Raw genomic sequence first — 20,558 nt, 5'->3', positions numbered from 1 at the left:
TTTTTAAAAATTAATGGACCTCTATACTATAAAACTCGGTAGCCTTACTGAATTCGTACAGTTGCAAGTAATACTTCTCTTCAATCTGGTGGAATGGGATGTAAGGAGTTGTTCATGTCTCTAAAAATTAAGAAAATGGATTATTGAAAGTAAAATGTGGCTTCATGTTTATTTTTGAAACAAACTTTCAAAGTTAAGACAAATGAGTATGAAAATATTCTTGTGACTCTCAATTCAATCTGTTCATGGAATGCTTTATGCTTTTATTATCTCATGAGATGATATGTGAAAGTAATTTCTTATTTCAGAAGGCTCTGGCAATAGTGGAAAATGAACGGGGTTATTAGTGTTATGTCTCTGGTGTCTTTTAACTAATCAAATACCCTTGAAATAGGTGGTGAAATTTGTTTTTCAGTTGCAAGAGACCTTTATAATTCGATAATGATTTCAGTGACTCAGTCTTGTGAGGGCTGCAGGAAAAACAGTGAATATGAAATTCTCTTAGATGTCTGTGTTGTGTGTGTGTGTGTATATATATAAGATACTAATTGAAACTGTGCAGGGGGAGTTTGAGATTTCCCAATTTGATTTCCTTGTACCAGTTACAGCCTCCTGCTTTTGGCATCCCAGCTCCTCACTGCCCTCTCGTGTGCAGCAGAGCACTGCGGACGGGGACGGCTGCCTCTCTGGGGGGGCTTGCCCAGAGCAGGGGGTGACTGCCCACAAAAATGACTCTTTTCAAAGAGTTTACTGAGAACTTTAGAGTCTGCCACAGCTTATCAAATTCTGACAGCTGAACAAAATACATCTTGCATCAGACTTAGTATTCCTTCCATCAGGTTGCATTTGGCTTGTTCTCAGCTGCAGCACAATTCTTTACGGCCTCAGGTATGCATGACTGTTACGTTCTGCGTCAGGTTATAACCAACCTTGTTCTCTTATGACTTAAAATTGCTCTTTGGGCTTACTGGAGAGTGCTCTTTACAGTGCAGTTACTATCTTCTTTCAGCTGAAAACAAGAGTCAAGCAGTGGAGCTCCATATTCTGATTAGTAGCTTTCTCCCACCTGATTTTCCAAAGGATGGTGCTGAAGATCACTTCAGAGATAACCTAAGGAAATTCAAACCACTGCTGTCTATTGCACCTCTGTCTTCTTGCAGAGCTTTAATTTACCACATGCCCAGTATCAAGTGCTTCAGGCTGTTTCATAATAGTATATTAAAATTAGAACACTCAAATTATATTACATTTTTTACTGTCAGGAGGAGGAGATCACAAATACCAAATAATCTGTATTGAAATGTGATATGCATTTAAAAGTTACCAACACATAGGCCTAGCCTCTGGCACAGTCGGGTAAGTATGAAGATTTAGATAAAATTATTTCCCCGTTTTGTCTGCAAGGTATTAGGTAGGGTAGAAAACCTCCAAAGTCAGAGAATGAGCTACTGTTATAATCTGCAAAGGCTGTGGTACTGTGTAAAGACTTAAGTAAACGCACAGAGAAACCTGTCTCCATCATCTTCTGCTCACTGTTAAGACTTTCAGATCTTTTAGACAGGCTCAGCATCCACTCCAGAGGCATGATGCCTGCTCAGGTCAGGTCCACCATCAGATGCCTGGATGTGTTTGAACTGCTGGAGGGATTTTGAAAAGAAATCCGACAAGTCTGTTGTCTTGAAATATTTAAAAACACTTTGAGAAACAGACCGCAGAATTGCTAAAAGATCTTTATAGTGATGTTATTACCCAATAACAGAAAGGGAAAGTTTAAGAATATATTTTAACTCACCTGAAATCAAAATTAACTATGTCAAATGAAATCTGTATCAGATGAATGAGGCTCTAGGTCAGGGTAAGGTGTTTTACTTTCAGTTGTACGTAGAGTTAAATTGCACATGCAGGCTGTTTCTCTTCCAGAGCTGAGCTAGCCACCCAGTGGCTTGCAGAACTCTTCAGGCAGTGAGCTGATTCCATTTTTCCCTTATTCCAGACTCAGAAACTCTTATGCAATAGTCTGTTAATAACGATATTAGATACTAGGCAGTCTGTATTTAAGATTCTGACTTCGTCTGTTCCCCTGGCTGCTTGATATGAGGAAACTGTTGGCTGCCTTACTCTATTTCCTGCATTTGCTTAGTAATCACTGCTTTTTCTGTTGCTCATGCAGCTCTAGCCTCAGTGTTTGTTCTATTTTACTCAGTATTTTCACCCCTTATTTTGGTTTTCATCTAGCTGCAAGGAAAAACACTGCAAGGGTTTTAAGGATGTGCACCGCAGCATTTGTAGTAGCGGGAAACCTTCTGTGGTTTGAAGTAATTGCCAACGTGGCTGTTGAAGGAATGTATTATGGCTGGACTACATGCTATAACTAGTATTGTTAATATAGCTCTTGGCATTTGCCTCCTAACTGAAAACAGCTGTGGTGACCACTGATGCAGAGAAATGTCAACTCTTTTATAACAATTTTTATTAGGCTTATTATGGAAATAGCTGTCTAGGCAAAATTACTTCAGAATGTACTATTTTTAATACATATCTTTCATCTGATACTAGTAGAGGTGTAGAATTATTTGGGGTTAGTCCTGTGTTCCATGGTACTTTCCAGCAGTTCCAGCTGCTTTCAAAGCTGAAACTGTTCTGGTGGGTTTGCAGGGGAGCCTGGAAGCTGTGACCAGGCAGTGTTTGCCATATGTACATATAATCAAATTTGCCAGGACTTGGTACATTTCCTTGTTTTGTTCTGTTTGGTTTTTTGTATGTTTCTTTCCTCCTGTCCCCAGGCTGTCTTCCCCCTTACTCCTTCTTTGGTCTGAAGAATATTTCCCATGAATCGTGTTTTACTTTTCTTCCCACCTTAACTGAAAGGACAGAAAAGGATTTAAACAGAAGACCAAATGTGGTGTAGTATATTTCTGAATCGGTGCCGAGGAGCAGATAAATGTAGTTTCCTGCTTATCTCTTCCCAGCTATTAATCACCAGGAAATGTTTCATGCTGAGCTTATTGTTAGCAAAGACTAAAATGATAGTGGGACAAACCATACACCTTTAAATGTGCTTTTACTTCAGGAAGAGGTATCCATATGTGTACTAATTTAGGGCTAATTGATATATACAGCACCCCTTGGTTTAGGGTTCCAATAAGCTATAAGCCAAGCCCATTACCTCATTGTCACAGTATTACCCTTATTTTAAGTGGTCAAATCAATCTGCAGTTCTGATGAAGGGATTTTGGGCTTGGCTGTCTCTGTCTGAGAGGGAGAGGACTGTAAATCTTAACACTTTTCAAACACATAGTGATAAATTTTTCTTGAGGGTCCCAGCCAGCGTTCTGGTTCTAAGGACTCCTGACTGTGTGGTGCTTTGTCCTCTGCCTTGACAGTTTGAGCTTCTGAAACTCAGCTCTTAACAGCTATTTTCTTACTAACTTGATGTGAAGTCAGATGCTCATCTTCTAATTAGAAGGATGAAAAAGGCAATGGCCAGGCTCTTTAGTTTGCTACACAGACTTGTGATATCAGGCCAGTAGCCTTCAGGAGGGCTGAAATTCAGTCATAACTCCCTAGTCCCCAAATCCCATTCCGAGTTCCAGCCTTCCGTTTGAGCTACTAAAAATGGTTAAAGAGAGTAAGGCTGAAAATTCTGGGGGTTGTCTTACAGTTTTTTTGTTTGTCAGGTGCTTACTCGTCAGCTTCCGTTAAACACCTTTTGCAGCAATCTGTGAAGGCCCTGCTTGCCAAGACAGTTTCCCCGTGGGTGACTCTTTCCCTGTCTGGTTTGTTCTTTGTTGATTGTGTTTAAAGTACTTAAGTTACTGACCTTTCAGCATTGTATGACTAACTTCCTTCCTCTGTCCTGGAAGAATTTTAGCTATGATGACAAGTAAAAAAAGAGTAACAAGGTAAGACTGGTGTTGAGATCAAATTGAGTTAATGACTGGCAGACATGGATGCATAGCTTGTAATTTAAGGCTTTCATTGCACAGTACAATTTGCATCTGAATAGGATGCCTCTTGCTATTGATTTAATGTTTGTCTGCTGTGCAAGAATTCTTCAACCTCTTCTTGGACTCATGAGGTTAATTAGATGACTGTAATCAAACTTGTTCCTCTTGTAAGTTGACTGATGTCAGTCTTGAGTGATTTGTCTTTAGTTCAGGCTTCTGGACACAGAAACTACCAGGATTATTTCAGGAAATGTCCATGTATTTTTCTCAGAAGATGTTTTCTCATATTCTGCCTGCTGTATAGATGAAGAATTAGCTGCTTGAGAATTTATTTGAGTCTCGGTGTTCTCATTCTTTATCTTGTGTAGATACTAGTGTTATACTTTGTGCTGTTACTTTCCAGTATAACATTTTTGGTTTCTGGGTGGTAGAGCTTTTTTGAGATCAAAATTCTTCATGATGTAAATAAGGCCTGGGAAGGATTGCAGCTGCAAGTGGATATGACGGCTGCATGCTCAGCATCAGGTTTGAGGCAGGTATAGCCAGCCAGCAGGACCTACTGCTACAGTGGCGTACCTTATGGTATTGCAATGCAGATGCATTTTCCTTTAGGCAAACTGTATATACAGACCTGATTCTTAGTCTGCCTTAAAAGAAAGGTAAACCTTGACATCCAAAATGCATGTGCGCTCTTTCTGAGTTCAGAAAGAAGTTTTAAATTACTTGCAGTGAAAACTCTTGAGAGTTTTAAATTACTCAGCGTGTTCTGAGTCCTGCTGGCCTGTTTCAGAAATAAACACAGTAAAGAAGTCATATGTCTTTTAATCTAAAAGAAGCAAGGAATGTGGGAAAACAAAGTGATGCCAGATTTCCTCCCCTGGAAAAAAAAAAACCCAACAACAAAAACGCACTACAAAACTAGGGTGCAAGAATGAAAATTACTTCAGGACTGCTGATTAAATGAGCAACACATCAACTATTTTCTATATATAGTGCATATGACACTGCTATGATTATGCACTTGCCTCTAAGAACTGTGTAATGACCAAACACTCAATCAGTAAAAAGAATGAATATGAAAAATATTGTTGCAGTCCATAGTTTTCTGTCATTTCCATAGGTCTCTCTTTTATAAAACAAAAAAGTTCAGTTGCAGTATGGGTGGGCTGGAATAAACGGCACATGGATTTTAATTTAGAATACAACTTGCAAGAGCATTTAAGATGATGAGACAGTAAATGTGGGAATACGCCAGTGGGAAAACAGCCTTTTAGGTAGGTGTGTGCATGCATTTCACATTTCATTTCATTGTTCTTTGGCTTTCACTGCCGTCTTTATGTGAAGAACTTGCTTCAGTATGTTCTGTGTGGAAGCCCAGACCAGAAAGCATGCATGAATGTTATGCTAGTTATTCTTGTTTTAGCCTTATGTAGTAAAACTTCACTTCCCATCAGCTCTGTAGAAACATCAAAATTTCAGAGGGAAAGTAGAGGAAGGGGGGAAAAAAAAAAAACACAACCCCAAACAAAACAAGCTAAAGGTCTTAATACTAGTGAAGAAGCAAGTATTTGTTGGCGGGCAAAATATAACCTTTCTTTCTCCCTCTACAGGGTTGAAAGATCTACCGACCAAGTAATCAAGCCAGTCAATGTGGAAGCACTGTCAAAGTGGGTTGGGAAGATACCTGCTGATGTTTTGCAAGATATGCCTGTAATTGCACCCATGCTAGCAAAACTGGGCTATGATCCATATGCCAATCCGCCAAACTACGGAAAGCCAGATCAAAAAGTTGTGGAAAACACGAGGAGGGTAAGGCATTTTTGGGTGTTTAATTATTGACCACATGGATGTGAGCTATAAAGCAGAAGTGTCTTGTGTTTTGTTTGGTTTTTTTAAAGTCTGTTTCAGATGCCTTCTGATACTTAGCAATATGTTTTCCATGCTGTGAGGGGAGGAAGACTGTGGGACCTTGGGCACTGAAAGTCTGGCTCCTGCTGTTTGTCTTCAATTTGGTTCGTCTTCCTTTACCCCAACCCCAGGCTTGAGCTGTGTTCTTTGGTGTGCATAGCTGAGCCTCTTGAGAATCATCCAGATAGTTGGGGAACTAGTTAGTAGTGGGAAGAAACTAGCTTTCTCATCTGGGCATCAGACTTGATGGATGAGCCCAGCTTTTTATACATGAGGGTTGGCAGAAGCTCTGTCACAAAATTACACCCCAAATGCTTGGTAGAATTTGAAAAGTGACCCATGGAAAATGGCCCAAGATGATCAAACTGTCAGATTTTTCCAATTCTTTGCTGTCCTTTGTAGAACAAACAGAAGATGGAGGAAGGTCTGGTGCTGATTAACCTAAACTTAAGGATTTTAGTCTGAATTTAATGTTGTTGGAATTTGAGTAGTTAGGCTATACAGCTGTTTATCCCTGGAGGTATCCATTGAAAAACTCATTACCATTGTTTGAAATAAGAATAATTAACTCTTTGCTGCTGTTTATTAAAAGAAGGTGACTTTGCTGCTGCAGTAAAGCAATCAGTGGAAAAATTGATTTAAACCATTTAAAAGGACTGTCTTCTACTAGCTTTCTGATATTAAAAAAACAAAACAAAAAACGGACAAAAAAACCAAAACAAAACAAAAAACCACAACCAAAACCTGTTTGGTATGCTGATGGGCTAGATACTAATGGAAAAAAAAATCAATTTTGTGAAGTCTCTAAATATTTTTGCATTATTTCTTTTTAGAAGCACTCTCTGGGAGACTTTCATTAAACAGTTGACCGATGTATTAAAGGATGGCAGGTTGACTATTTAATGGTTGCTAGCTCATCATGGAAAAGATAACCCACCTTTTCTGGTGGGGTAGTGGTTAGCATTTTATAGCTTTCCTGGCACTTACTGTTTTAAAAGGCTTCCAAACAAACTATTTTGCACTCAATTCAACCCCTTTAAAAAAAAAATAAGTGTTCAATACTGCGTCACAGAACCTTGAAAACAAAATCCTCATGCACCATTCCATAAAACAGTGACTCAGATCCAAATTTGTATTGTAGTGCAACAATTTAAGGTTGGTTATCTCTTACTGATACAATTTAAACAAGTTTTTACAGTGTGGTAACCTTTCTGAGCCCACTACCTTTTCATGTCAAGCTCAGTCCGAGTTGTAAAAATTGTGTGGATTTTGGTCACTTACTCTTGGATGAATTCTTGAAATCTATTTCAGATCAAGATGTGAGAGAGAAATTCAGGTAATAAACAAAGCCACAAGCATACCTTAAAAAAAAAAAAAATCAAAGCCTAATTTAAAAGACTAAAGTGTATTGAGGCTTTTTCACAAGTTTGCTTTGAAGCATAATTAGTTTATTAATTTTAAAAACAGCTGTGAAAAACTGGAAGTTACTGTTATAATAGATGATGCAAATATTGCAAGCATGTGGAATGCTTGTTAATACTTTGACTGCTATTTTAATTTAATAGTTTTACTTGCAGCCCAAGATAGCATTTTAATTTTATTTTTTATGTAGTACCCCGTATATATATTCCTAGTCACTTGTTCTTGAACAAAATTACTTTTGCATATATGGTTTGTATAGGTAAAATGAGGGAGATGTCCTGAATTAAGACTAAAACCCAAAAAATCAAAAGGATTAAAGATGGCTAATCTTCAAAATTTACAATATTCCTTTTGAAAATGGAAAAACGTGAGGCTTTCAAAATGTCTTGTCGTTTCAAATGATGGCTCAAATCGGTGTTGGAGTTTGCATTTGGATGATTTAATTCCTCCCCAGACGCTTTGCTTCGTTTCTTCCCGGCTGGTTGCCAGCAAATCCCTGCTCAGACCGTTGGGTCCTCTGTCTTTCTCTGTGACTATGGAAACGTTGATGTCCTGACTTCCTAGGCTTTCAAGATTTAAGGCTTCCCAACTTCCACGCCAGTTTGCTGCTCAGGTTACCTAATTCCTGGGGCAGCAGGCTCATGTCTCTCCAAGTGCTAGGCTTCCTGCCAGCATGCATTTTGCCCAGTAAATTGCCAAAACAGGGGGCACTGAGCTTGGCCTTAAACCAAGGAAGTTTTGAAATAACTGATGTGCTGGTTGGTGATCAGTGGGAGCTGACTCACTTTTGAAAAAACGCTTTGTTTTGTTTTCCCCACAGCTTTATTGTGTTTTTATTTAGAGATGGGGGACAGATATTTTGAAACACTTTAAGGTGTTTTGGAAAAGTAGTGGGGGGAAGGAGGGAGAGAGCGGGAACTGTGATATGTTAGTTTTGCCCATCAGGGATATAGCATCTGCTGCCCTTTGGGTTTCCCCTTATCTTCCATGAACGTATGCTAACTTCTTTCTTGCTGCTGCAGCTTGGACAAGAGGGAATTTAAAAAAAAAAATTTAAAAAAAAAAAAATATATTGAGCTAGACTTTTCCGGCTTTTAGGAACTGGCACTCGGCAAGTTTAGTGTGTTGTTGCCTCTTCTTAGCTAGTGAATTTGTAAATTACTGTAGCACTGCTTTTGTTCTTGCTCTCTTTTCAAATTCCTTCACCTGGGGTAGTCTTTCAGAGTTTTGTACTGGGTATATTGTTGGAGATGAAGCTGTCCAAATAAAATCTTTCCAAAGTTACTCTCCAGTACATAATAAGAATATATATAAATCTTTTATGTAGCTGTTTATTGCTTCACTTTGTGTTTGGAAGCTGTTCTATTATATTTATGTTTGTGGTCTCTGAGAACTTCAAACTTAACACAGAACTTGAATTTTATTAATTGAAAACAGATCAAGTTTAGGCTGCTAAAGCGGAACTGCATTGTGTTAGTATAGTAACCCCTTAGAGAGACTAACTTGAAATAATGTTGAATTACCTGACATTTTCTACTCCAATACTGTCACAGTTTCTTAGTCCATTTAAAATGGCGTGAGCTAAAACTTCAGATGAAGGAACTTCCCCAACTGGCAAACAGAAAGCAATAGTAAGGGGGAAGGAGTGATTTTACTTTTTTTTTTTTTTCCTTTTTTTTGGTGTGGTTTTGAGGGGGGGGAGTTGTTTGGTTCCTTGGGGGTTATGTAATGCTGGCTTAAATTGATTGTGGAAGTTGCAACAACAGGGTGGAAGCCCAACACCACCGAAATTACTGGCAGGGGAGATTCTGGCTCCACCTAAAGATGGAACAACACTCTGTCATCTAGTTCATTGCTATCGGACAACATTAAAAAACAAACAAATCAGTTCTTGTTGTTATGGAGAGTCCTTGTTTTGTATGATTGAAAGCATTTTTATACTGTACATACAAAATCATAAGTGGAGTGAAAATATGAAAATTGGTCAGGATGCAAAATGTGCTTGTAGCTAGAAAGCCTCTTTTGAACGCAGACAGGTCGGTATTTTATGACTAGAAGTCCGTGTATTGCCCAGTTGTAGAAGATAATTTAGAAAGATTCCAAACTTTAAACAGCACGATGTCTTTGTTCTAAAATGTGCTTAAGTGCTGCTTGTAGAACTGCATTTATACTACACTGCACTAACTGCACTGAGCAAAATCTGTCACTTCTTGGAAAAGACTACAAATTAGACTTCACAGTGGAAATACTGTTCAGCAATTTCAAAGCTGCTGCTGTTAGTCCTGAAGGTAAGAACCAACAGTGTAAGCATGTCTGAAATAAGGGCTAGTACTGGAGAAAAATGGAAAGGAATGGCTATTGCAAAATATTAGCTTCCCCTATGCTTTCTAAGCAGTTCAGACCTGTTCTTGTTTTTCTTTTTTTCCCCTCTTTTCTCCTTTTCCGTCCCCCCTGCCGGTGACTTGCCAGATGTACAGGTTAAATGTTTGTTTTTTTTTTTTTTCTTCAGTCTGGACACAAAATGCTAGGGTATAGTGCTGGATTTAGAATTCGTATGTGCTTGTAGATAATGCAAGGAAAACAATGCGCTCTGCTACATTTGGATTTTCCGCTTTGATGTTAGCTGCCTAGGACACCAAAATGGTTAGGTTGGTTTTCCATGCTCCTGTAATACAGCAAAAAAAATAATGAGATGCAACCAGTGTTTCCGCTTTGTTTGTCATCTTAGTTCTGGTTTTGTTTTAGGAGGTAACAGAGTGTGAAGTTAACTTCATCTCTTCTTCTGTTGGTCTCCAATTGCTATGTGGTGTTACAAAATAAGACATCTCTGACAGTATTTGCACTGGTGAAATACAAATCTAACACAAGTTAACAGATTTTTCTGATGTTTTCAATAACAAAGCCATTAACTTTATCTATTTTATCTTGGGCCTGACAATATTATCTTTTATGACAATATTATTTTTTATGACACTATCTTGTCTCGGTTAAAGAATGCAGAGCAGAGAGAACAAGGTCTGAATAGCATTGCGCTATTCAGCAGATCTCTCTGCATGTGACCTCCTCGAGAGGCGACCTTTAGTTATTCAGTGACTGCAGAATTGTGCTATCTTGTGGTTTTTCTTGTAGGGCTGCTGGTCTGGTCATTTTACTATAACAATTGCAAGGGTCCTTCCTTACAGAAACGTGACTGACTACTTTTTTGAACATTAAGGAAAATAACATCCTGTAACTAAAAGGAGTTTTCATCTGCAAATGATCCAGAAAATGCAAATAATTAAGCTATCTCAACTGGTAGCCCAATCGCTATATAATAAATTACAAAAGTGGAATCACTCCATGTTAGAAGAGTGTCTGGTATGTCCTTATCAATATTGTGAGGTTGTGTAAAAGTGTGTGTCAGCAGTTTGCCAGAATATAGCAGTAGTGGAGGACAGCTTGGAACTGCAAGACTGACTTATGCCCAGTAGAAACTGGTTTATTGTTATGATTGGCGAAGTGGTTTCCTCTCACATCTGTAACATATTACATCAGATTTTCTTTGGCACATAATTCCCACTAAATGAATTTATATGCTTGGAATACATATTCCAGTAATTTCTTTTAACTTCTTCATGAAGTTAAGTTCTTTGCCCCGGAGAGACTGAGAGACGGAAGTGTACAGAACTCTATAGAAAAAGCTATGGTTTTCATCATGACTGTTCAAATACATGTGGCTTCTTCTAATCACTTCCGAAAACTGTTATCTATCTCTGGTTTATGTTCTGTTGATGGTATTTTCTGCAATAACATTTAGAGGAAAAAAAACAGTTCTATTAACTCCTGTTTGGTGCCTGGTTTAAATTGTGGGGAAATGTCTCCTGTTGTTAAGACTCAAGATGTCTACGACAATCATGATTTCAAGACTTCGAGATTTTAAAGACAGAAACAATCTATGATAAAGGGTGCAAAGTATATTTATACTAATGCATGAGCATAATTACTTGTGCTGTCAAAGATGTGTAATTGTGGAGGTATGCAGTAATGACGCACTGCTCAAGGTCGTGCATCTCTCCTTACACTGCTTAACTTAAGCATAAAGGCATTTGGCTTTGGGAGTGTTTTCGCTGATGCTTAAAACAAAAATTGGGGCTTTTATTTCATCTGTCTTGTGACCACAAGCAGCACAGACTTTCTCAGTGTCCTTTAAATTTGTTTAATACCCTCTTTAGTGAGCGTTTCTTCTAGCATGTGGATTCCCAGCTGCATTGTTTTCCTCCAGAGGTGCTGATACCTTTTTTTTTTTTTAAACCAACTATGCATATATGTGATTAGTAAGGTGTACAGAATTACTAACAAACAAATGCAAAACTGGGTATGGTTGCAAGCTGCTTTTTTGGCAGACGTTCATAGGCCTGTCTAAAATCTTGCTCTCGGTGTTGTTCCTCCTGGGTAAATATTTACATCTCAGATGTCCCCTTTCTTGGCAGTTCCAACCAAGAGGTGAAGAACTGTGTGAGCCTTGTAAGCTACCTTAAAAGTTAAGGAAAGCGAAAGAGCAAGATGAGGGTACCTCCATGTACTGTGCAATAAAGGACTTTTTTGAGAACGGGGCTCTGTTCTGTTTTTGCCAGTGTTCCTTTTTTTTTTCTTTGACAATGAAACATCAGTAGCCTTGCACTCTGCAACTTTGATGTTTTGAAAATCTGCCAAGCCCAAGTACACTTAATTTCAGGCTAACTTTTTGACAAAAAGACCTATTATCTCTGTGTATTGGAACTGACCAAATAGAATGTGACTCTTTCTAAACCAGGCTTGAAAGTGGGTGAAAATGAGTGCTTTAATCTTCTATGAAGATGAATTGTAGGTTACACTTCTGAGTTACGCTTCTGTTCTTAAATTTTTCTTGTGTACTTCTCAGGGTTTTCTCAAACAACTGGATATGAAACTTGTTTTCTGATCTTGTGTTGAGAATAATGCACATTTAGTTAGACCATAAGAATGTGTTTTGTTTTTTTTTAATAGAACAGCTCGAATACTGCCAACACTGAACAACAAACTGACACAGGCTTCAGATCCCCCCCTCCCCTTTGGAAATCCATTTGGACTTGCAAAATAATTCCCTTAGAAATGGTAAACACCATTTCTGCTCAATTTTATTGAATTCTTGCTAGACTGGAAATCATTCCAATGTCCTGCTTCTGCCATTCTCTGAATAATGTGTTTTAGACTTAGAAATTGGTCAGAAAAGAATTTTGAATCTGAAACCTCTTAATTTCTTTGGCTGCAGATGGAGGCATTGTTCTTAGAATTTCTGGATTGTAGTTGATCCCTGGGTTTGGATTCAAAAGGGACCACTTACTGTTTTTGGAACTACTTTGAACCAGTTTCTGTGCAGTCTCAATCTTGACAAAACCCGCATTCTAGATAATGTCAGTTCTGAACCAAAATTAGGCACGCTTAGGTATTAAAACTAATCGTCTTGGGCTTGTCACTGGTTAGATTTGCCTTTGTAAATTGTGATGTGTAAATTGTGATATTCATGTGAATGTAATATCAAATGCCCCTGAAACATTTTCTTATCTTTCCAGGCTATGACATTAGTGTCATTATTTTTCTTAATATCGCTGATGGATGAATACCCTTGACTACCCACTATTAAATGCTTATTAGGAGTAAATGCTGTTCCTACAAAGGGCATTACAATGATAAAGTTTTTAGAGCGTACGTACATACAGATATATAATATAAAAATTAGACCAAGTCGTAATTGAAGGAGAAGGAAAGGGGGTGGCTTCCAAAGAGACAAGCGTGGGTTTGGTCACTCTGGTTCTGAATGAGTCACAATGTACCATCATCATCCGTATTAACTGTTTTTAAGAATTGCCAGATGATGACTGTAGTGGTTTGCCAGAAAAGGTGAAGCCTGTCTATTTCTCCCAGCATCAGCACAAGTCTACTAAAAGATCCTGGTTTTTCTTGTGAACCTTGCCTAGGTCGTTCTGTAGCACTTTTTGATGTGATAATATTGTTGATTTGTAACTTCCATTTCTGCTCTCTAGAACGCAGACTGCATTTTAATGGCTTGGGCAAAAGCTGCAAATATGAAATACTCTCCTTCATTTATAAATATTTATAGTATATCTAGGCTCCAGTAAGCCACACACTGAATTTTTGGCCAGTGTGGCTTTCATTAAGGTTTCCATGGAAATGACAGTACCCCCTGGCTGAATATAAACGAGAGCTGTGCCTATCCTTTTGAATCAGCCTTTCTATTTTATCTAAAGCATGGAATATCGGAAGGCACAGAGTTCTCCAGTGTATGCACGTAACAATTCCTAGTCTCATGTTGGGACTTAGTGAAGCCTTGTTGTTTGGATATGTTTAGCCTGGTGATAACGAGTGATGAGAACTGCCAGCTCCTAAGTCCACCCCACATGAGTCACGGTTTAACGCTGCGGGGCTGTGGTGGGGTGAGGCATCTTAGGGACAGGAAACTCTGAGCTGCCTCAGCTGCAGTCCTGGGCCACTGCAGTCTATCAACTAAATGAGTACGTCTTTATTTTCTGGGCATCTATTCATAGGAAAGCGGAGAAAATGGATATTGTTAATAAGCATCCCTTGACTTCCTGAATCTTCTTCCTTTGACGCAATTTGCAAACCAGGGAGTGCAACTCCGAGCGAGGCTTTAAAGTAGACCTGTTTGAGCTCCATGGCTTTATAGAATTTTTCGAAGTAGGTTTGTGGCTTTTAATTTTTATATGATTACAGCTACACAAGACTACAAAGAACTAATGACATTAGGGTGTTTGGTCCTTTTGGTTCCAGTAGAAAGGACAGTAAAACTCCCAAGTATACTTCTTTTTTGGAGAAGAAAAAAAAAAAACAAACCAAAACAGAATCTCTCCCCCCGCTTTGGAATGTATTCCAGTTTAATCTCAGAAGCAAACAGCTTCTAAATAGTATTCTCTAGAGGGAAGACAGTATGTTGCCAATTTATTTCCTAATTGGCAGATAGTGGAAACACTCGTTTGGTGTGGCTGTTGGTATGTTTGAGGATATTTATTGCTTGCTCTTTCTCCAAACAGTGCTGTTTTAGAGCATAATATTAATTCTGAAAAATTGGAAATCGCAGCAATGACAAAGTCTCATGAATTCAGGCTGGTAATGGGGCTGCAGTTGTAGAAATTCATTATCATAAGAGATGCTGACTAACTTTGTGACAGCCCTACTATTAAGTGGAGCTCTTCTGTATGTGTGTATAAAGCTATTAATAGTATAGAATAGGCTATTCCAGTTCAAAGGGACCCACAACAATCATCTAGTCCAAATAAGAAAGGATTATCCCACTGAATTTTTTAGAATTTTGATTTTTTTTTTTACGTTTCTGTAAATGAAAAGCAAATTAATGCCTAAGTGGTGTGAAAATAAGAAAGGAGATCTTAAGCCTTATCCAACCCTGTGTTCTCCCTCCAGGAGCTGGTGATTTTAGGTGTGTGGTTACATCCAGCCTGTGGGGGAAGGAGTTGGGTGTCTGATCTCATGCAGCGTGTTTGCTAAGTGAGTCAAGGTCTGACACAGCGTACTTGGGGAAAATTGCTAGTAGTATATCTGCACGTATTATAATGGTATCTGTGTATCTTTAAGGATTAAAGCAAACGTACAAACTTTCCTGTTACCTGGAAATTACACCAGCTAGATATGTAGAATAAAGGGATAGATATGTGTAAAACAGGGTAGAAGGAGATGCTGACGCTCTTGTGTTGACCATTTTAACAACACGGAAGCCTAAGTTAGCATTTTCACACTTTGACTGTAGGCGCATTGTCTCGATGAACTAGGACAAAACAGAACTTTCCTCTGACAGCATAGTAAGATGGGATCAGTTGTTCAAGTGTGATACTTCTGTTTGTGTGAATGGTATGTATTTTGTACATAATGAGTACTCTGACGCATCAGAAGATGTTGCATTGTGACATTTGTCAAGTTTCTTAACTATAAGATAGAAATGAGCAATATATTGTTTTTTGTTTTTCCAGGTCTACAAAGGTGAATTTCAGCTTCCTGACTTTCTTAAAGAAGTGCCCCAGGTACAGTACTGGATTAGTTTTCTTTTTGCGGGTGTTGCGGCAAGTTAGTATGCAACCAGTCTTTATAAACCACTTCTTCGTAAATTTGATTTTCTGTTAGATCATAAGAGAACAGCTGACGAGATAAAAGAATAGCTTGTCTGTGAGATTGGATCACCAGTGATGCAGCAGTCCCAAGCCTCTTTTGAGTGCACGTGTAACTCCAGTGTTAATAGTATGGTGCTTGTAAACCTGAGCTGACTGAATGTTGCTGTGAAACTCAAAGAAAGTTGGCTCTCTTTGTGTTGCCCAAACTGCAAAGTTTGTTACTTGTAGAGAAGCTTTATCCTTCGTTGCCTTGCACGGAAAGATTTAAAGCAAGTACAGTACAGACAGCAGAGATAAGTAATGAGGTATTTTTAGAAAGAAATAGTACTGTGTCAGACAAAACAAACAAAACCAGTTCAGCCATAGATAGTGTTGGTGTGTTGATTTAATAATCGAGTGAGCTATTGAATTCCAGATTTTACTGAGAAATCATAATCTGATACCCTTCAAATTCTATTAATTGTCATCAGCTCCCTAAGGGACCTAACCTTTGCAATAGCAGTTGAAAAAGCAAAATCTTTATCGTGGGGGTCTCAGGATGTCTTGGTACCTTGCCCCCATATGTGAGTGAGGTGTGCTTCCAACCTCACGTCCCTTCCCCATGTAGACATGATGAGAAGGGTTTGGGCTGAAACCACTAGCCTGTTGGGAGCTCAGTTTGGGAGACGCCATCCCTTCCTGCTGGGCAGCTCTTCTGTGTCCGTTGAAGGAAACGGAGCAGACAAGATGGACTCGTCCCATGGAGCTGCCTTTGGAGTGCTCCCTGTCAGCAGCTTGAAGGGCTCCTCTCTGTGGGGGGGGGGGGTGGGTATTTTTTTCCTTTCCAATGTGTAGTGAAATTAATTCTCCCTCCCATAGCCTTGCAGATTGAAGATCTGCTAATCTACCAATGAAAAATCAGAGCACATGCTCTAGACAAGCAGCAAATAATTCACCTTTATCAGAGAAATAACAAAAATATTTGTATTTTATTGCTTAAGTTAAATATTTTCTATAAAATCAGTAGAACGTGTAGCAGTTGTTTTTCTTTTCTTGGGTAAGAGCTGGTCAACTAGGCTCCATAAAAAATACCAGTGTTGGAGGCCGTATAATTGATGGTAAATGTCTAAATTTCATTTAAAGTGCTCTCTACGTTGTGCTTTGATAGAAAAACAAGAAGTGGCTCATCGCTGTTACTGTCTCAGGGTGTGTTCAAGTAAAGTGAGCTAGAAAAATACTTGGGGTTTTTCAATTCTTCCTGCACACGCAGGAGCAAAGCGTTGCAGAATTTGGAGAGAAAGCATTTTTAGGGACCACTGCCTCCAGAATTGTGTATCTCTGCTTGCATTGTTTTAGATTTCTACTCAATTCCCCGTCCTTAATGATACATACAGTACAGAAGTTTATTTAGGGTGTAAGTAGCCTATCAAAAGTAAAATAATTTGCAGTGTCTTTACTTTTAGAAGAAGAAAAACACAACTAATGGGCACAAGCTTTCTTGGCTTTGTATCCCCAACAGTAGGAAAGGGCTCTGTGATTGTGACTTTGTTAGATACAGAGGTTGAGGAATACACGGGAGAATCTGCCACATGCAAACAAAGCATTTTGACTTATTCCATTCATTCAAACGAAAATTAATTGATTAAAAAGGAAAACTGGTTTCTTTTGTTCCAGCCAAAGAAGACAGTAGAAAGGAAGTCTCGTGGCAAGATAAAATGAACATGGATCAGTAAAGTCAAATAGCCGTAGTGTCTGTTTCGTGTTTTCAGAATATAACTTTTTGCTGTGAACACCAAACCTTTCTGATAAATCTCTGTGATCTCTAATGTGGGCTTTGCTCTCTTACTGGATGTTTGCCTGCTCTCACCCTTGGAACAGTTAGTGCTCATGCTTTGCGAGTTGTGCTCAGCTAATAGAAAACCATTAAGAACCTGGCATCACGCAGCTACGTGTGCTGTTGCTCACAGCATTGTTCACTCTCAACTGCTGGCCAAAATGTCTCTGCAGCTTAGCGGCAAGACAACTCTTGAAATGTGTGCTGCTTAAAAGTTCTTGTCAGCAAATTGTATGGAGAAAGTGTGCTGTAGTTACTTCTAATGCTTTCAAATGCAATTACTGTGGTTATTTCACGATTATCTACAACCATACAGATACAGTTGCAGCATATATGGCTGCAGGCATAGAGTGTGTCAGAATGGAAGGAAATTAAATAGTGCTGATAAGGAATTCTGGAAAATGCAGGGAGATGAGCTGTCTTTAAAGTTTGACACACTGTATAGACAGTGTGCTAGCAAAATAAATTATCCTTGATCTGCATTTATCTAACAAATGATCCTTGATTGCCTACAGTATCTGTTAGTTAAATTATGCCATCTGTATATTCCAATTATCTTGTGATACATCAAAAGAACTTGGTCCCCTATTTCTAGTAAATGTCCTCTTTCAATCCATACGACAGACAGGGAGGTTTCAAATGAGACTGCTAAATTTCAGGAGGTGGATTTATACAGTTAGCACGGTATGATTACATTATTTGCCAAACTCTGAGCAGACTTATCCAAAGTAAAGAAAGATCATCTAAAAAACAAAAATAAGCTTTGTGAAATAGTAAGAGAATATTGCTTAAACCATAAAAACTGATGCTGGAGTTGAAATTGATGCTGATAGTGTTCTCCTTTAGTATTATGCTAAAGATGAAATTAACATAATGTAAGTATACAGCTAGATGGTTTTGAGTACAAACACTGGTGCTGATAATGGTATCTTTTCCTCTAATGTAAAATAGCTAATTTCATTTTAATTATTTACTTGACAGACTGAACCTATGGAATAGAAGATACAATGGATATTTCTTGCACAGAAGGTAATAAAAGAGCGTGCGGTCCTGCTCACTTGCTCTTCTTGGTTTAGTTAAGGTCTTTTTTTTAAACTTACGTAACTCCATGTGAGATGTCGGGTAATAAAAATATGATGATACAGATCTTGATTCAGAATTGGTAAAAATCACATTGAGGTCAATCCTAGTGGTAAGAGCTACAAAGGCATAGCTTCACGTGCTTTAAGACTCACAGTGCAGCTCTACATGGCTCATCAGAGTTTGCTGTATTTGCTATGCTATTGGATTGTCAGCACTATTTTAGAGCTTGAAATAGAAAGGAACACATAAAACTACCACTACTCATCCTGGCATTCTTTAGCAGAGTTTCTTGTTCGTTTTCATATTTGTGTGTGTTTCAGTACTACGGCATATTTGCACAACAGATTCAGGTCCTCATTGTAACAAAACAGCGAAGCTTTAAAGATGACTCTTAATCGCCTTTGTCTTTTGTTTTTTAAGTCAATTGCCCTTTCTAGATAGAGGAAACTGCTAAAGACGAGCTGATTTGTAGAATTTGCTTTTAATATGTTCCATAGCCAGTATTTTCAATAAACTGCATTTTAGTTGTTGAATGAACAATGGCAAGATTGTGCAGGGAACTCAGTAAATTCCGGACTAGTTAACAAATGAACGGTGCACGATTTACTGTATTATTCCAGGATTTTTTTTCTTGCGAACCGCGTTATCAAATGTTCTAGCTTGACAACAAAAGATGGCAAAATGCATCCAGTTTAAATATAGCCAAAAGCCACATGCCACATACAAATACACTCGCTCTAGATATTTATTAAGTGGCCATAAATATAGCACGCTCTATAGCCCTAAATATAGCCAGAAAGCATCATAGCAATTAGAAATAATGGATATAAAGGTTTTCAAAAGGTTAATTGCCGGCCTTTATTCTGAAATCGATAGAGAAACCATAATCTTTTCATGTAGTCAGTGTTAAAACGACTAAAACATCTACTTCATGTTGCCACTTAGCTCTTGGAAAAACGTATTTAAAGCTACAATATTTCTGTCTAAAGCTGCTGTCCAGTTTCTGAGAAACCAAACTGTTAACTTCCCAGCAGTAACTATCACTGGTACATTGTAATGAAAGAGACACTTCCAGCATGTAAATGCAGCCCACTTCCACCAGGATTCTGAATGTAAGTGGAAATTCAGAGGTATTTTTTTCTTACATCTAAATATGCTCCAAGAAGTAACTCTAATGATAAACGACAGAAAAAGCAGCCACATTCCTTACAGGAAGTTTTCAGGGCTGTGGTTAGTCTTGGCAGTGACTTTTCACCTACTGAGATAAGATTAATTATGCATTTACAAGATGTATTTGTGCATTTACAAATATGTATTTATAAGACGTTGTCAAGGATAAAACCAGAACGTTACACTGAAAGCTCAAACATAACTTAATTTTTCTTTTTCTTTAGAAAAAAGACTGCTGCCTTTTCGATGGAAACGATCTTACAAGGACTGTCCTGCTGAGATCAGTGAGGTGTACTGCTCATGGCCTGCTTTTTTCAGAATCTTCTCCCCCATTTCTTTCATACTGTTTTTGTTCAAAATTTTGCTGTTGTGAGCGCATGTAAACCTGTTTAAAAACAAAAACAAAAAAACCGCAAAAGCAAAAAATCACTGATGTTAATGTAGAATTGTATTACATTCGCACAAGTATTTTTTTTAAGGTTTTAAAAAGCGCAAAGCAATGCCTGTCTCCAAAATTGCTATTCTGTCTTAATTACAAAACTCCATCTTCAAAGATTTTTTTTTCCTATAGCAGTTTGGTTTTAAATGTATGAAGCTTTCAAAAGAGTGGTCTGTGCTTGTCCTAAAAGATTTTTGGTGGAACAGTTGTTTGTTTTATTCACATGTGGAAATTGTTAAATATCTTTTATTTAAAAAAAAAGTTGATAAATTACATGTACAATTACAATTCAATGATCTTTTGTATTTTATTTTTCAAAATAAATGCTTTAAATGTGATTTATTATTATTATTATTATTAATGTGTTGGCTCAGTTAAGATTTAAATAATTCAAAGTATTGATGGAAGGTACGACCTAATGGCCTGGGTTTGGATCTCTCTTTGAAATTTGCAGTTGAATGCATTTTGCTTGTTTCTAAGAGCTGGGTGGTGAGGAAAAAGTAAGAGTATCCTACTGAGAGGTAGAAAAGAGTAATGTGAGATTTGTTTAATGCAGCAAAAAGTAGGTAATTTTTAGCCTACTGAATTTGTCCCTCAAAAGCAAAAAAGGTGAAACTGCT

At 38.1% G+C, this 20,558-nt stretch overlaps 1 protein-coding gene across 11 annotated transcripts in view; it reads left to right on the top strand.

The window, feature by feature from the left end:
• The window catches only part of TPST1 (tyrosylprotein sulfotransferase 1), a 41,333-nt gene extending 21,040 nt beyond the window's left edge, over window positions 1–20,293 (top strand). For 8 of the 11 annotated variants that reach the window (XM_054209407.1, XM_054209399.1, XM_054209401.1 and 5 more), the window contains 4 exons: window positions 5,558–5,756; window positions 15,296–15,346; window positions 17,087–17,162; window positions 18,228–18,275. In XM_054209407.1, coding sequence (XP_054065382.1) covers window positions 5,558–5,756; window positions 15,296–15,346; window positions 17,087–17,131 — 295 coding nt within the window. In that variant the 3' untranslated portion in view covers window positions 17,132–17,162; window positions 18,228–18,275. Of the gene's footprint in view, window positions 1–5,557; window positions 5,757–15,295; window positions 15,347–17,086; window positions 17,163–18,227; window positions 18,276–19,723 lie in introns of those variants that run through there. The other 3 variants (XM_054209402.1, XM_054209409.1, XM_054209408.1) reach the window with 3 other exon arrangements.
• The last annotated feature ends 265 nt before the right edge of the window (window positions 20,294–20,558 follow it).

Source organism: Rissa tridactyla, chromosome 7 (assembly GCF_028500815.1).
Source record: "Rissa tridactyla isolate bRisTri1 chromosome 7, bRisTri1.patW.cur.20221130, whole genome shotgun sequence".
Taxonomy (NCBI): domain Eukaryota; kingdom Metazoa; phylum Chordata; class Aves; order Charadriiformes; family Laridae; genus Rissa; species Rissa tridactyla.
The sequence above is the reverse complement of the archived record's forward strand: the minus strand, read 5'-3'. Positions and strand labels throughout refer to the sequence as shown.